Source organism: Camelus bactrianus, chromosome 19 (assembly GCF_048773025.1).
Source record: "Camelus bactrianus isolate YW-2024 breed Bactrian camel chromosome 19, ASM4877302v1, whole genome shotgun sequence".
Taxonomy (NCBI): domain Eukaryota; kingdom Metazoa; phylum Chordata; class Mammalia; order Artiodactyla; family Camelidae; genus Camelus; species Camelus bactrianus.
This window is the reverse complement of record NC_133557.1, coordinates 9,656,561-9,671,131: the sequence shown is the minus strand read 5'-3', so window position 1 is coordinate 9,671,131 and position 14,571 is coordinate 9,656,561. Positions and strand designations below refer to the sequence as shown.

Here is a 14,571-nt window from a genome sequence, read left to right as displayed (position 1 = left end):
TAACAGCATTTCCTGGTTTCAACTTTTCATCTGTGGTTAAATGAGAAATAAATGGCAATTTGATTATATATTGTTGTAGAATTTACTCATTTGGCATTAATAAGCAAGTAAACGGTTTCATCTTTTAGCAGCCCTCTTGATAGTTTTTATTTAGGCTCCAAATATGTTTCCATAAGCTCACCAGCATACCTTCATTCCAGGCCCCAAGACTGAAAGTTGCCTCCTGCCCTGGAGATATCTCCAAGGCTGACCTTCCACAGGGCTTACTGCCATGCACTGAACACTGCTTTTCTGCTAAGAAACAAGCTGTCTCTATGGACCCTTCTATTTACACACCACTCAAACTTTCTAATATCAGTTGTCAAAGCTGAAAAGGAACTCAGGAGATACTTCATCCAGTCTCCCCCTGACCAAACACACACAGAGGTCCCGAGAGATCCAGAGGAGAGATCATACTGTGAATTATTTGCAAAGTCAGGGCCAACAACTAATAATCCTCCATACCGGAGGCCAGGGGAATTAGATTTATCAAAGGCATAATAGGTACCAGACCCTTGACATTTACTTTCATTCAATCCCAAAGAAGCAGTGTCTCCATTTTATAGATGATGAAACAGACTCAGAAGCTAAGTAGTCAAGTAGCCAAGTATGTGACAAGGGCAGGAATGAAAACCAGTCGTGTTTAGCAACAACACCATGCTCTCTGCACTGTATCTCAATGTCAAAAACTCCTAGACTTTAGTGCTCCTCAAGCAATCTTAATCCACCCCACTTCACATCTCCATCAACCCAGTATTAAATTGAAAGAACATGAGAACTAAGCCATCTATCACACTCGGTGTCGGTTGGAGAAGCATATTGCTCAGGCTGCAGGGACATTTCATTTGTTTAAATGTTTTTATTAAAAAAAAATTAAAGACCTTCATGGCACAACTTCTTCCCAGCACAGTTATGTTTTAGTTATACCAATTACAATACAATTACAACCAATAAATCAAGGTGGGGAGGGGGAATTTATGACTTCAAACTTAAAAAAAGGAGGAGGGGGGCACTTCAAACAAAGTTAAAAAATACTTAAAAAACCTTTCAGAGTAATGGCCAACACAACTCTCTTAGACTGGCATTCCGTTTCCTGCCATCTAATCAATGCAGACACAGGTAGTGCTGAGAAATGAAGTGTCCCAATACAAGGTATACAGATGAGGTAATTTACAACAACACAGAAGTTGTTATTCTGTAAACCCTTGCCCCCACCCCCCTACCCAATTGGTTTTTCTTTTTTTTTTTTTTCATGCTTCTGCAGTGACTCCTTAAGTAGCAATTTTAAAACTTCTATTTATTTTAAAAGGCTCTTGGGTAGCATTTCAGAGTCCTCTGCTTTCACCTTCAGTTTCTTGTAAGGTCTGATGCATGTTAGGAGGTCCAGCTGTTTGCAGCTCCTCACATCAGCCTCAGCTACACCTAGATTCTCTGAGCTACATGGGTGGGATGTGAAGTCTTGATTTACAACCCTCCTCCACCTCAAAGGAAAGAATTCATTAGTCGTAAGTGTCCTGTTCAAATCACAATCCAGTGCAAACATAATCACAAACTGCATCTCTGGCACATCCGGTGCTTTGAGCTTCTGCACGAATTCAACATGGTAACCCCCCACAGCATTCTAGGGCATAAAAGGGTCAAGAACAATAAATATCCACTGTAAGTGGCCACAGAGAAGAAAATCACCCTGCCACACAGTCAGAATGTTTTCCCTATGGTTGAGAAGCGTTATAAAAGGAGGCTTTAGCTTCCTTTAAAGTTTATCATTATATTCACTAAAGCCACCACCTTGATAAAGTTACTAGAGCCAAGATGGGTTACAAAGTTAGATTAAGTTCATTAAATTCAACTCCTCAATTATGTTTATCTATGACGCCCAGGTGAGAAAGGCTTGTGAATCTATAAAGGTAGGAGAATGGGGAACTAAGACTTCAGGCCTTAAAATACGTTGGAAGAATTTTTCCTAGTCCCCACAAGCAGCTACTGTAATGAAGTAACAGGAGAAAATACAGAGCTGATGGTTTTGCTATTGTGCTTAAAAAACTAGGCTTCTTCAGTGAAGCACCTGATAAACTTAGGTGGTTGGATTACAGTGGAAAATCCACTTTACACACACACACAAACACACGAAAACTGGCGACTTTTTCCATCCCCAATCCCTGCACTGCTGAGACACAAAATGAATTTTATGGCAAAGGATCCTTAATCCCCAGAGACGCTTTGGCTTGTGGTGCTTTTTTAAGGCCTCTCTGCCCTGCCCAGTACCATGGGTCAAACGAAGGGTGTATAAAAATGGGAGCCTTGGAAGGCCTCCACGGTACAGGGCTGCAGGCCCCTCAGATGTGAACGTGAGACACCCACCCAGCGAGACCTTTACACAGGGAACTTAAATCTAACCTTGATAAATAAAACCAAACGTTTATTTACACCAAAGAATTCCAACACTGGATCTTTCACATATGAAGGACAAAGTATTATATATATACACACAGCAAGGGGTGGCAGGGCTGTAACAAGAGAGTTTTCGTTTTCCCACAATTACAGGTCTACCATTTCAGTTTCACTGGAGATAGTGGCTCTGATCCTGCCTCTCAGATACATTTACAAGACTGAGGGGCAGGTCTTCTCACTGGATGGCATGTGAGGGAAGGGGAAGGTAGGAGGAAAAGAGGACAGAAAGCTTAAAATAAAACTCAGTGTGGCCACATCTCTCATTAGGTCTTAAAGAGTTGCTAGCATGAAACCTACATAGACAATTTTTTTTCTTTTGTAGAAAGCAATTAAGTTATGCCCAGTAACTAACTGAATTCAAAAGGGCCAAGTCAAAGAAAACTGAGAAAGATTTTGCCTTCCTCCTCCTACCTGCTATAGAGCATGTTGGGAGATGAAAGGGGAGAGGCCAAAGGTAAGAAGCCTGGGAGGGATGGTATTAAAGTTGTAAACTAAACTGAAACTAAATTATATAAGTGAGCTGGACTTAAAGTTAGGTCAATAAGACATGATTCATACCAAACAGAAGTTTTCAGGACCTGTTTGCACTTTGGGTAGATTTTCAGCATCTCAATGTAACAAGACACATTTCCACTAGATTCACCAGGATATCCCCACTGAAGCACTTTTGGAGTAAAGTGATATAAGTGACTAGCAGTACATTGCTCTTACAGGCTGGGACCTCCCTTCCTCCTTCCTTCTCGCCTCCCTTGAAGAAGCTACATTTATGTAATCTCTGGAGAAGAGCATGAGAGACAAACCCCTCAAAGTGTGGGATGGTAGGGGAGCGATGGTGGGCATGGGAAGAAATCTCCACCCAAATGCAGCAGCCGGGATTGAGGCTGGCTTATCTTTGTTCTTTAGTGATGAGGAACTGAATTTGGAAGGGGAGAAAAAAATTTGTCCGTGAAATATTCCACCTGCAGATAATTTTTCAGGGAACCCCCTGAGTTATGAAAAGTTCGAGTTAAAAAAAAAGAAAGAAAAAAAGAAAAAAAAGAAAATCAGCCTATTATAATTTTTTTTTTATGACTGAACTACTATAAATCCACAAGCAACGGTTCAGACACGGTGCTTCTGAAGTATTTCACCCCTCCCGCCGGGCGCAAGCTGCATCAAGGGAGAGAGTGGACTCCCCAACCTCTGCTCAGGCATCAGGAGACAGAAGAGGCCATTACTGCTGAGCGCCAGCAGCAGCTGGAACAGGCATCCCAAGGGGGTTGGCAGCAGCAATCACTGGTGAGCCTGCCAGAGGTCCAAGGGGTGAAGGGGTTGGCACTGAAGAAATCCCTGAAAGAAAACAGGTGACAGTGAGCCAGAGACACCAACCATAGAAATACTGTCACCAGTTTTTCAGAGCACTTTTATCTCAAAAGTGACACAATAATTCTCATTTTATTGAAGGCCTCTCCTTAGATTTTGACAAATTAAATCTAATTTCAAATTAAATCCTCACGAATTAAAATGGCAAATTCTAATAAATTTAGTAGACATGCAAACAAATCTAAGTTTGCAGAGTTTAAGCAGTCTGTCCAAGGTACAAGGCTAGTAAGTGGTAGCTATGCTTGGATTCTAACCCAAGCCACTGTCCAGCCAAAACTTCTGCTCTGTTATCTGTAGTAACATGGCGGCCACACGTGACTACTGAGCACCTGCAATGTGGCTAGTGTTACTACGCAACTGATTTTAAATTTTTATTTGATTTTAGTTAATTTAAATAGCTAAGATGTGGCTAGTCACTACAAACTGAACAGCTGAGGGCTGAAGTCAAAGTTTGGTCTTAATGACCAAACTGCTTAGCGTTATTTGGCATTTTCAGTGTGGAAATCTCTAAGCTAAAATAGTGTTTTAGAATTATTTCCATTTGGTTTCTCCCACCCATCTAATGACCAGATTACCTGTTAGATAGTCCTCAATCAGCTAGTTCTTTAATTTTCAAAATGTTTTATATATATATATATTTGAACAGGTAATATATTTACATGACTCAAAAACAGCTGAAAAGAGTATACAGTGAAAAATTCTCCCTTGCCCTGTCAGCTGGCCAACGTTTGGCACCATTTTTGGGGTGTATCCTTCCAGAAATATTTTATGCATATACCTAAATATAATTTTATTAGAATATACATGTAAGAATCACATATTGGAACATGATTATATATTCTTGCCCATTCCTGGTTGTGGACATGGTTCTGCATCTTGTTTTTTTTCATTTCACATTACTATCTTGGAGTTGATACTAGAAAACAATACAAAACACTTATTCATTTTTTTCCAGGCATAAGCATTCCACCAAATGAATGTTCCATAATCCACAGTATCAGTTCCCTACTCTGAGAGCTGTTTTTAATGTTCTGTGATCACAAGTAGGACTACAATGAATAATCTTGGATATATATCATTTTGCACATTGGCATGATACCCAGAGGAAATTCTAGAAAGCAGCTAAGTTCTTTAAAGGAGAATGGAGACAATAACAATTCTTTGAGGGTGTCTGAGTCCTCTCTACCACAAGAACCCACGTGGATGCTACCCACATATATAATTTTTATGGGATAGGCATATGGTAACTGAGTACTCTATAAAAACTCACTCTAAATCACAATGACCCAAAACAATGAAAGTTATTTCATAGAATCATTATAATTTACTAGGCACACTGTAGTTGCCTTAAAAAATGCAGAGAAACACTCTTATACACATATATAACCATGTACAAACACCAGCTCTTCTCTCCCTCATTTTGTTAATCTTGTTTCTGAGGACCAAGACGACTAATGTCACTCTAGCCTGTGAGCTGAAAGGATCTTTTTACTCTTCATGGCTTAGCGAGACTTTCAAGTCCCAAACAATTCTGGCCTAGAAGAGACTGTTAATATCCTACTCAAGGCAGAGTCACTAAGATATACCAGGTGTCAAAAGCATCCTGAAACTTGGTGGGGAGAGCCACACAGGTTAGTATGTCAATAAGGTAATTATTATAGAGAAAAGGAAGGCCACAGAAATCAGGCCACAAAGAGGGAACAAAATTAAGAACAATAATTGATGTCTTTGATTTTTTTTTTTGAAGAAATTTACCAACTAACTGACCTGACATCATATTGGCGCTGCTGACAGGCGTACTGCCCCCTGGCATGCTAGATGAGCCCATTCGAGCCTGGTCCTTCACAACAGTGTCTAGAAAAGAGATGAAAATGTTAGGTTCTGTTATATAATGGTCTGGGGCTTTAAAGTAGTTATCCTCACTCTTTGTATTTTATTTATAGTCCATATTATTCCCTTAAGATGCCAACTGCCTTCACTGTGAACTGAACGAGTAATATACAATAGAACTGTTCTCCCGTCAAACTATGGTAAAGGCCAACTATTAAACTAAATGGTACAAGACGAGGTTATTATCCATAGTAGAGCTAATTTAAAACAAAACCGATCCTGTCAGGGTTTAATAACACAGTCTACCCTGACCTAGACAGAAATATATTATCAGAGTTGAACTGATTTATACTACACTTCACAGCTCACTTGGTCAAACATCTTGCCAAATGGGCCCAAACCATAGGTTTGTGCAAGTTAGTGCTAAGATCACAGACTTCACTCTCCATCCCAATCAGCCTGTCTGTGTTTCAGGTACGAGAGATTGGGCAAGAGTATAACCGATTCACTAAAAAACTATCCCACCACTCCCCAAGAACAATCCAGCACTGAAGCTACCATCACAATGAGGATGGGGTGGGTCTAAGTGGCATTTTCACTCAGGACAGCACAATTAGCTATACCCACAAACCTAGGTCAAGGTGTTCACACATAAAGATTTTTAAGCCTCCATGGCTCTCTCTGTGAATTAACAGAGACAAGACAGATATAGAGCTGTATGCTCTAATCCAACAACTCTAGATTAGCTACTGAGAAGTGTCACCCACATGGTAAGAAAAGAAGTTTATTTAGGGGTGATCATGTGCCAGGTACTCTGTTAGACAAGAATCCTGCCAACAATTCTGTTAAGACAGTTGCCATTACTATCCTCATTGAAGAAACAGGCTCATCAGGGGTGAAGTAACTCTGCAAAAAGCTAAGTAAGGGAGGTTGGGATTTCAATTCTGTTCGGTAGGGATCTGGGCTCAGAGCTTTCTTCACAGCATCTATTTCCCCCTGCCTGGTAGAGTTTGCTGGGCAGGCCTGCACAGGCTCTGTGGACTGGGCAGTTGGACTCACAAAAATAGGGGTGCTCCATGGCCTCTCTTGCAGTGAGCCGTGACTGGTGGTCGTATCGCAGCAGCTTGTCCAGGAAATCCAAGGCCTCAGGGCTGACAAGGTGCTGGTTTTCACTGTGGACAAAGCGTTCCCATCGCTTACGGGAGTGTCTGCAGAGCCAAAAGGGGAATGAGAAATGGACCAACGGGCACAAAAGCCCAACATTTCCCTGCTACATTTTCCTTAGTGGCTAGGAGCCCAGCCAATCACAAAGAGAGAGAAAAACTCAAGAGACTAGTCTTATACCACTCTGCCACTGGAGAGACAACAAAGCTAATTGGAGAGACTGGAAATAGCAGTGTTGCTGAAAAGAGAAATCTAGGTCCCCACAATTTTATGAAACATAATTCAGGTTACTTTACAGGACTGAATGCTCCTGCACAAGAAGGTGGCTGGGCTAACCAGGTCTCCTACCCGCCTTCACATTGCTGGCAGGCCTGCGACTTGGCCAGCAGAAGTCTTTGCATCAAGAAAGTCCACCTCGTCCTGTTAGGTGGTGAATGAATTAGTATTGTGCCTAGTCACTATTTTTAAGAGTCTGTTGTCTGCACACCAGTCTTGAAAAATACACTTTCTATTACTATTTTTTTTCTCTCAGAGAGGGTTTTGTCATTTGGAGAAGCAAGCTAAATCAAGAGATTTTGATTTCTGACCCAACTGTAACCCTTCTATTAGAATCGAGATAGTCAGGAATCCTCTGAATATAATCTCCACATTCAGACTCCTGTTAAGTGAATCTGGGAAAAACAACCATTCAACCAATGCTTTTATCACAGACCTGCCTATGCAGCATCCTCCAGCAGCAGCCCACTAACACCTCAGCAGTGTTGGCAAAGAGAAAGTAACTATTTTAAAGACCCAAAGTAACAGTTTATACCCAAAGTGCTTAAGGCATAGATGCATAGATTTTATGACTTACCTGCCCAAGATATCATTGAAACGTGGATCTAATTCAATGTTGTATTTGTCAATATAGTCATATAAATCTTCTGTCCCCAGAACCTTGGCTATCCTCACCAACTAGGATAGAAGACAGACAAAAACCCACACCAAAAGCATACCACATGATTAAATTAGGTATGAATGTTACACCTCAATTTACTTCAAATTTTTTTTGCCCAGCACAGATTTCCACATAACATTCCCTAAATTATTACTAACGTGAAGGAATCCAAAAGAAAAAGCAAACCACTTTATAACCTTGTTCCTTCCTCCCGGTGAAGTCTCTCCCTACCCCAAAAATCAGCTGAAGATGGTATTTCTTTTGGGAAGTTCCCCTTATTTACATAGACTACTCACTCCCACTACAACTGCCTTTTGTACTTTGTCTGCACTTCTATTCTGACATTTACAACTGTAACTTATTTTCTTATATGTTTGGTTCCCTTAGTAGACAGACAATGAAGAACTTTATTTCAATCCTGCATGGCACTTGATATAGAGTTGATGATTTTAACTGAATTCAGGTGGCATTCTTTGACTCACATGAAAAATCGTCACCGTGCTCAAACAAGACAATAATACCTTCCATAAGACCCTAAAATCATTCCAGGTTCTCTTGAATGAAATGGCCCCTTGATCTTCAAGAGGAAGTGCAGCTAATAAAAAATACCATCTATATTTCTACTGACATACATCAGCTCAATCCATATAATGAGATACATATGATCATAGAAATACCACATAGAAACCAACATGTTGGAGAAAACACTCCCAACCCTAAAGAAAGCTCACATTAGTAGATTCTAAGGTAATATCCCATTTTTTAAACTATTATTCTTTGAATTGTACATACATGTTTTATAAAATATTTTACACGTATATTTCACAATTAAACAAGCAATGCAAATTAAAGGCCAGGGAAAAACTCTAATTTCAAAAGCTAAACTGACAGCTCCCAAAACACCAATCTGAGGATCGATGTCAGGTTGGTTGAACAAGCCATGCACTGAAAATTACTCTAGGATCCCATAGAGATTCTAAATTAATAGCTCTCAGGCTGGGGCTGGGCATCTGTATTTTAGCAAGATCCACTGCAGTTTCTAATGGGGAGGCAGATCTGGCCATCACTAGGTTAAATCAGTAAATTTCCTAACAGGAACAACATATATCACACCTGATCATAATTGTCATGTCCATGGAAAAATGGCTCCTTCCGAAAGATCATGCTTGCCAGCATACAACCCAAACTCCACATATCCAAACTATAATCATACATCTGCATTAAAGAAAACACTGTTATCACACATGAACATTTTAAAATAAAAAAAATTGCTCTTCATTAAAAAAGAAAAAAATTACTCCATTGACTTGAAGCCCAAACACCAGTAACATCTTCATGTACTTTTCAGCCTTTTCTTCTATGTATTTTCCCCCCAATTTTAAAATAATCCATACATACTATTTTATTTCTTATTTTAACTTCTGACAGGGGGAGGTAATTAGGTTTATTGATTGATTATTATTTTTTTTAAATGGAGGTGCTGGGGATTGAACCCAGGACCTCCACTCTACCACTTGAGATATACCCTGCCCTCTCGTACATATTATTTTGAGTTACTTCTTTCATTTACATAAAGAACACCTCAATTGTTAGCCAAGGAAAACTTTTTAATGTGTGCCATTATTTTATTGCATAAATGTTTCAGAATTTGACCTTTAATTTCCCCTGTAATAGGACAGTGTTTTGCTTTTCACCATTATAAATAATGCTGTAAAGAATATTTTTATATTCTTATATATGAAAAATATAAAATGTTTTTTGAACTCAGGGTTGTAACCTCAAGAACCCAGAAGAGGAATTTCTAGGACAGAGTCTGAATTTTTTAAGGTATCTGATAAACAACACTTAGGAGGATTGGGCATGAAAAGTACTCCCAAGGACTTTGTTTCTATAAGAAGAGCACTTTTTTTCTTTTTTGGTAGAGGAAAAGTCTTTATATCTAGAATACAATTTAGGAAAATCATAAATAAACATAGGAACAAAATTTTATCTGGCCTTCTCTTCTCACCTGATAGTCTACAAGAAGCTCAGGACCTTTGAAATATCGGGAAGCAACTCGGACGTTATATTCTTGACCAGGATGGTAAAACTCAGCCAAACCCCAGTCTATTAGCCGTAGCTGAAAGAAAAGAAAGATAACAAATCATGAGTGAGTTTATCTTTCAAGTTACCCCTCCACACTGCCATTAGAGTACTCCTTTAAAAATACCAGCCATGTCACTCTACCAAAATCCCTTCAGTGACCACGTATTCCATTTAGGATGAAAATCACACTTCCTAGCTTGACATACAGGTTTCTCTCCATAATCTTAGGTCCTTTGCTCCAGGGAGACTTACAGTTCCTCGAAGATACAATCTCATTTTGTGCATCTGCATATTTCTTAAACTGCTCATCTGACTACAGAATGTCTCCACTATACAACCTAGCCTCCTACTGTGGCAAACACCTCATCTTTTGAGTTATTTTTAAGTTAGCTCCTTTACTGAAGTCTTTTCTGTTTATGCAAATAGAACCAACCACTGTCTTTAGCCCTCACCATCAAACTTCAGATAAATTTCTATAATAGAACCTACAACTCTTTACTGTACAGTTGATTCTACCTTTCTTTTTCAATATGGACTGTAAGATCCTTGAGGATAGGGACTGTTTTACTCATTTTTGTTAATTTTCAGAATTCAATGCAATGTCCAGTACACAGGAGGAAAAATTAAAAATATTTGTTGAGTGAAAGAAAAGTCATACAAAACAGCTCTCACCAAAATGCATCTTGAGAGTAGAAACAGTGGTAGTAAGGACAAGAGGCAACCTAATTTGCCCATCTTGCAAAGTATGATCATGATGTGAAGTGTAAGCAGAAGGGCTTGAGGAATTCCTGACTGCTTCAGCATTGTCTCTATAAAAGTTCACTGTTAATTCGGTATAGTGTCTTGTTTTAGTAAACAAAGGGGAAAATTTAACAAAAGGTATGAAAGAAAGTATAACTTTTTTTACAGCCTTTCTTTTCAACTCCTTAATTATCAGAGCTCCAGAGCTGTTCCCGCACATCTTGTCATATCAGTAAGTATTCCCAGCTGATTATTTATGGTCTGGTGGCTTCACACACAGCATCTCAGCTTTTCCCACCTATATACTCTACTTAGCCCAGCCTCTTACCAACCATCATTCTACGATCACCTAACAGACACATCAAAACTAAACTTCTGATTATTCCCTTAAACACCTGTTTTTCCCAGACTCCTCCTCCTTCATTAAAGTTAATGCCATTTATCCAATCATTTAGGTCAAAAAATTTTCAGTCTGGACTCTTGTTTCTCTTCTACTCCACATCTGTCAACAAATCCTGCTGGCTCTCCCACAATCTGACTATATCATCATGTCCACTGCCACTGCCCTGGCCTATGCTATCACCGATCTCTGATTTCCTGTAATAGCTGCTTCTCTTTATTTGTCTACCTTTCACACTCTTGGCCCAATTCTCTATACAGGAACTAGAATAATCCTTTAAAAAAAGATTTTTATTTAAAAATGATTATAAATTCATAGGAACTTGAAGACGTTCTGTGTACCCTTCACCCAGTTTCCCCTGATGGCAACATCTTACATAACTACAGTACAATACTGAAATCAGGAAAACTGATGATGGCACAATTAACACAGACTTTGGTTTTCAGTTTTATATCCAACTTTGTGTGTATGCGTGTGTGGTTCTATACAATTTTATTGTGTGTATGGATTCATATAGCTTCTACCACAAGATACAGGAGACTACCACAGATGTCCCTTGTTCCTTCCTCTCACCTTTTAACCTCTGGTAACCCCTCTGTTTTCTGTCATTTTGAGAATATTACATAAATGGAACCATCAGTATTTTGAGACTGCTTTTTTTCACTCAGCATGAGACCCATCCAAGTTGTTGCATTATCAATAGTTCTTACTATCAGTAATAATACTACATGATATAGATACACCAGAGTTTGATGAACCATTTACCCACTGAAGGACATTTCGGGTTTTTTCCAATTTGGAGCTGTTACAAATAAAGCTGCATTCACGTATATTCTTATGTGGACCTAAGCTTTTGTTTCTCTGTGATAAATGCCAGAGATTGTTTGGTAAGCATACGTTTAGTTTTCAAAGAAACTGATAAACTATAAAAACAATAGTCTGGCATTTCCCAAAACAAGTGTGCCACTTTACATGCCCATCAGCAATGTATGACAGACTGAGTTACCTTCTATCCTTGCCAGTGTTTAGAATTGTCACTATTTTTTATTTCTGCTGTTCTAATAGATGTGTAATGAACTTTTAAATACGCAAGCGAGAACTTACCCTCTGCTTGAACCCTGTGAAACCTCTTCAGAGAAACGGCCTGACAATTATCTTCCAGGTTTTTACGTGATCTAGTTCTCTTTATCTCTCTGATCATTTCCTTCCCCTCTCTCCCACGTTCATTCTATCCCAGCTCTATTCTTGTGCTGTTCCAACATGCCAAGCACATTCTTGTCTCAGGCTTTTGCATCTGCTATATCCTCCAGCTGGGAAAAACCTCTTCCTGAGACTGCATGGCTGATTCCCTTCAAGTGTTCTTTAAAACGTCACCTTCCTAATGAAACCTTCTTTTTACCACTTTGTTTAAAACTGCAACACTCTCTGCCACTTCCTATTCCTGTTTTATTTTTCTTTCACATCACTTAAATTTTCTATCCTACCAGCCTCCCCCAAATGCAAACTCCTATGGACAAGAATATTTTTTTTGTCTATTTTTGTCTCATGCATATATCCCCAGCCTCTGGAACAATACCTATTACATAGTGTATATCTACAAAAAATATTAATTAAATGAACAAATCACCTATATCCCTGAAGCTTAAAACAGAAAGTCATCGCTGCATACAAAAGGTGGGTTTGGGTCATCTTAAAAAATAGAAATGTTATAAAGTATGTGGTCAGTGCAGCTTTCATAAAAGCACTTGCAGAGCTCAGAGGCCTTATGACATACTAACGAGCAGCAGCATTTTCTGAACATTTTATTCATTTCACAACTGTATACATTTAACTCTCTCAATAACCTAGTAGCATGCAAAGCAAATATCATTACTTGTATACTCACTGTATAGGTAAGAAAAAAAGAGGCAGATGAGGAGAAAGACATTTTCCAAGAGAGTAGTTTTCCAATAAATAAGACTAGAGCCAGGTTCCCTGCCCCAAACTAATGTTTTACCTACTACACTAATCTGTTTTCTTTTTGATAGTATTCTTAGGGATACGAACGAATGAATGGTTTAAACATTCTGATTTGTTAATTCATTCATTCACCAAATATTTATCAAGTGCTTAACAGATACCAGGGCCTGTGACAGATGCTAGGATAAAATGTTGAAGATGGGTTGTTAACTCTATTATGCTGATAAATAAGGCTTGTCAATAACTTTACCTTTCTGTGCTCATGATCAATCATGACATTATGGGGCTTCACATCTCTGTGCATAATTCCCATACTGTGACAATAATCCAGGGCCTACGGGAGGAATAGGAAAGAAAGGAAAGAGTTAGTTTGCATAGTAACTAATCTTTAGTTAAAGTCCTTTACTTCTTCCTACAGTTTTTCTTCTAGCCTCATAATACCCCCAAGAGTCAAGATTAGGGTAATCACTTCCACAGCTACTTTTCAGACTTATTCAAGGTCCCATGGTCAAATAAACCAATGGCCTCTGAACTTCAAGTTCTGATCTTGCACAGTGGTTTCAACATCCTTTTTGTTAAAAAAGACTAAAAGTGTACACCAATTGCATTATCTCTAATTTCTCCTCATCCAAAACCTGGATTACTTTCACAAATATGCGTCCCCTCAAAAGAAGAAAATTGATCTGCCCTACAAATCTCTTATTCAAAGAACAATAATTCTTCAGCAGCTAAGAGTCTACAACAGAAGTTGGCAAACCACAACCATGGGTCAAATGTAGCTTGCTGCTTGCTTCTGTGAATGTTTTATTGGAACAAAGCCACATCTATTTGTTTGCATGTTGCTGGTGTCTGCTTTTGTGCTACAACATCAGAGCTGAGTAGTGTGAGAAAGACCCTATAGCCCGTAAAGCCAAAAATTTTACTGTTTGTCCTTGTAAAGAAGTTTGCCAACTCCTAATTTATGACATCAAATCAAATTTCAAAACCATGTCCATTCTCAAACTAGTGAGTGGCATAACCTCTGGGGTTTGCTAATCCAGGCCATTAAGCCAGCAGATGGCACTAGCCAAGTTTTTGCCCTTCCTGAAGGGCAACTTGGGTTCCTAGGGTTCCCAGGCTTAGGCAAGCATATCCTTAACTTTCTGGAGTCCTACTTGCCACCAGACTGCACAAGCCAATGGAAAGACCAAATATCTCTGCTGGCATAGTCTCTTTAGGGCACTTCTAAGGTTCAAATGAAGGCTTTACAACAACCCTCATTTAGTAAGATACTTCAGCCAACTCTTAGCAATTTTCTCATCTATAATGCTGACCTTGTGACCACTGGGAGCAATATATTTGGTGATTCCCCACTTTAGAAATCAAAGTCCACTTTAAATCAGCAGTCTCTATGCAGAGTTATACATTATCCTTAGGACAACGGCCCTTTGAGGGCTGAGTTAAAGTTTACTGTTTTACTTGTTCAATTTTAAGTGAAATTGAGTATACAGTACACCACGAGTTATTTTTACAAGTTTTTACAATCTAACTGTAACTTTCACATGGGCAAAACAGAGATTACAAATATTTGTTAAGGAGTCCCAGCTATCTTCTAAATATCCTT

The 14,571-nt window shown here is 39.0% G+C and overlaps 1 protein-coding gene across 1 annotated transcript in view; it reads right to left on the bottom strand.

The window, feature by feature from the left end:
* Nucleotides 1-2,437: 2,437 nt before the first annotated feature.
* Nucleotides 2,438-14,571, bottom strand: part of CSNK2A1 (casein kinase 2 alpha 1) — a 49,390-nt gene continuing 37,256 nt past the window's right edge. Inside the window, 8 exon segments of the mRNA XM_074347078.1 lie at nucleotides 2,438-3,747; nucleotides 3,749-3,819; nucleotides 5,620-5,706; nucleotides 6,742-6,890; nucleotides 7,700-7,800; nucleotides 8,897-8,998; nucleotides 9,792-9,902; nucleotides 13,219-13,302. Coding sequence (XP_074203179.1) covers nucleotides 3,592-3,747; nucleotides 3,749-3,819; nucleotides 5,620-5,706; nucleotides 6,742-6,890; nucleotides 7,700-7,800; nucleotides 8,897-8,998; nucleotides 9,792-9,902; nucleotides 13,219-13,302 — 861 coding nt within the window. The 3' untranslated portion in view covers nucleotides 2,438-3,591.